Consider the following 2,806-nt stretch of genomic DNA (forward strand, 5'->3'; position numbering starts at 1 on the left):
GGGGGGGATGTGGGACGAGGTGCACAGTTCCTGAGAGGACAATATACCTACATAAAATAGTAAAAAGATCAATATTGTTTTATACGCATTGTGAAAATAATATTACATAGTTAAAATTACAAATGTATCTGTGTCTCAAAATATAGTGTAATAATATAATATATATTATATTACAATATATAAAATATTGCAGTTATGAATTTGCACAGACTTTTCAGTGTGTTTTCAGGGATTAAATTATTGTGCTATATGTGCAGTAATACAAAAAAATACATTTAAAACATAATATTTATTACAAAAACTGCAGATCAATGAAGTTGAGTCTGCAAAATTATAATTATAATAAATCGATTGAGCCAAGGAATTAATAGTTACACCTGTGTAGGTCAGTCCCACCATCGATAATCGAACTCTTATCCGCCGCTGCCATCTGCGTGAGGAGTAAAGAAAATCCAAACTGGATTGAGCTTACTGAGACCTGAATAGACAACTCGCCGACTGGATAGCCATGAATATAGTTGTGGGGAAAAATAGATATAATAGCATATTGGTTCTAGCAGTTGGTAACAAATACGCTCTCGTTGAGGCACAGCCTGAGATTTCATTCTTTGACACCAGTCATCATGTATTTTTTTTCTTCCCCTCTGTCTCTAGTGTGGAGGAGTTGTGTGCTGTAGACCTCTACCATGCCAGCACCCTGAGCCGCCATGACCAAATGGAAATGGTTCTGTCTTCCTGTAAGCAGATCCACAAAGCCGACTTCCTCAGCTCCATTCTGCACAGCCAGGTATTTCATATATATGTATATATATATATATCTTTGCAGCACCATTTTTCATTTGCCCCAATGTGCCATGCTATTCAGTTCTCCTCATTATTAAACACTCAAAACATATTGAAAATGATCTAAAAGTAGAATATTTGACCTTATGTACTAGGGACTTTGGTCTAGGTATTACATATTCTCTGTGTTTGTGCTTCTCATCGTGTTAAAGGATGCCATCTACGCCACCTCCCTTGGGTCCCGACTTCTAATGACCGTTTATAAAGGTATAGCACCCGGTGAGGACAGGAAGGCACTCCCATCCTTGGACATAAATACCAAGAGTCTAGCAGACGGCCTGCTTCAGCTAGCCTTCTCTCTAAGTCAACAGGTCAGTGCTACCTCTCTTATTATAGATTAGATTTGTCCAAATCTGATGAAATGGAATCTACCTATGCTCAGTTATTATAGCTGCAGGCTACTGACTACAGCAAAAAGAAGTTAGGATGAAATTAAGAATGTAGCTAAATGAATAGTGGATGTATTAGTATGCATCAGGGCTGCAACATAGTTCATAGTTGATTAATCTGTTGATTATTTTCGCGATTGGTTGTTTGATCTTTAAAATGTCAGAAAATAGTGGAAAATGTCATTCAGTGTTTCCCAAACCACAAGACGACGTCCTCAAATGTCTCGCTTTGTCCACAACTTTAATAGTTGACACAACTAAGTGATTAGTCTTTGCAGCTCTACTATGCATAGTTTGTAAAATAATGATACAGTTTGTCTTTCTATGAATTTACCAAGTGTTTCTCACATCTGCCCCCCCTTCTTTCCTGCTGTGTCTCTGCAGAGTGAGCAGTTGGTGGACTTGTTGTTGAACACCATCATGCTTTCTGTGCCGATATCTGGAAGTCACAGCCATAACTTCCTGAGCTTCTCGCACGGCGAGTACTTCTACAGCCTCTTCCAGTTGACCCTCAACACTGAGCTGCTGGGAAGTCTGGACACCACAGTCCCCCGCCTCATGAAAACGTCCTCTCAAAATCCCAGCATGGTAGCACAGTTTCTCCTCTCTCATTTCAGAAAATGTTTTTTGTGCAAACACTTTTGTATCCCAGTTTTTTGTGTGTGAGGCAGGCTTTTCTTTTTCACCAGGTGAGTGCGTTGCTGAATGGCATGCTGGACCACAGCTTTAGAGAGCGCTCTGTGAGGAAGACTCAGGGAAAACGGCTGGTGGAAGAGGTGCTAAGAAGGTGGAGTAGTCTGCAGTCGTGGTGGGAAGGACCCTCCTCAACTCCAGAGAGCAAAACTGCCACTCTCCTGCTGATGTCCAAGCTCCTCCAGGTATTCTAAAGCTGGAGTTACTGCTGCATGTCCCCATGCAAAACAAAAACTAGGAATTCTAACTGCCAGGTTTTGTAAATAAGTAACACCCCTAAGTTATAATAATCGTCAGTTATGTGCCCAGTCGAGTGATAAAACATTACAATGCAGTACAATACAAGCATACCCATTTTTCTATTTAATATTTTCTCTAATGTTAAAGCTTTAGTATGTAACTTCTTTATATTAATGTAACATGTAATCTGTAATTTCCCATTTCATTGGATCATTAAATATCTATCTATCATCTATCTATCTAACATCCGCTACATTCAAGCCATTGCTACAAAGCTAATTAAAAGTGCTCTAAGCGATGTCACACGTTCTTTGGTCTAGAACATTTGTTTTCACATACAGCAAACATCTCCTCACCATCTGCTAGCTGCCTGTCCCCAGAACACACTGTAAAAAACATCTCCTCACTATCTGCTAGCTGCCTGTCCCCTGAACACACTGTAAAAAACATCTTACTATCTGCTAGCTGCCTGTCCCCTGAACACACTGTAAAAAATGCGGTCTCTGTAGATAGCCCAGGGTCTACAAACAGCAAGATAAACAAACTGTGCCCACCTGCACCACAAAACATACACTAACAGTGTTCCAGCAAATAAGCAACAAGAAGGACTTGGGGGTTGGGGGGGTTAGTGCGCGGAAGCA

The 2,806-nt window shown here is 40.3% G+C and overlaps 1 protein-coding gene across 2 annotated transcripts in view; it reads left to right on the top strand.

The window, feature by feature from the left end:
- prkdc (protein kinase, DNA-activated, catalytic subunit) overlaps nucleotides 1-2,806 on the top strand; it is a 66,028-nt gene that overhangs the window by 26,004 nt on the left and 37,218 nt on the right. For both annotated transcript variants that reach the window (XM_032510777.1, XM_032510778.1), the window contains exons 34-37: nucleotides 655-787; nucleotides 996-1,154; nucleotides 1,617-1,820; nucleotides 1,922-2,110. In XM_032510777.1, coding sequence (XP_032366668.1) covers nucleotides 655-787; nucleotides 996-1,154; nucleotides 1,617-1,820; nucleotides 1,922-2,110 — 685 coding nt within the window. The remainder of the gene's footprint in view (nucleotides 1-654; nucleotides 788-995; nucleotides 1,155-1,616; nucleotides 1,821-1,921; nucleotides 2,111-2,806) is intronic.

The sequence above is a fragment of the Etheostoma spectabile genome, unplaced genomic scaffold (genome assembly GCF_008692095.1).
Source record: "Etheostoma spectabile isolate EspeVRDwgs_2016 unplaced genomic scaffold, UIUC_Espe_1.0 scaffold272, whole genome shotgun sequence".
NCBI lineage: Eukaryota > Metazoa > Chordata > Actinopteri > Perciformes > Percidae > Etheostoma > Etheostoma spectabile.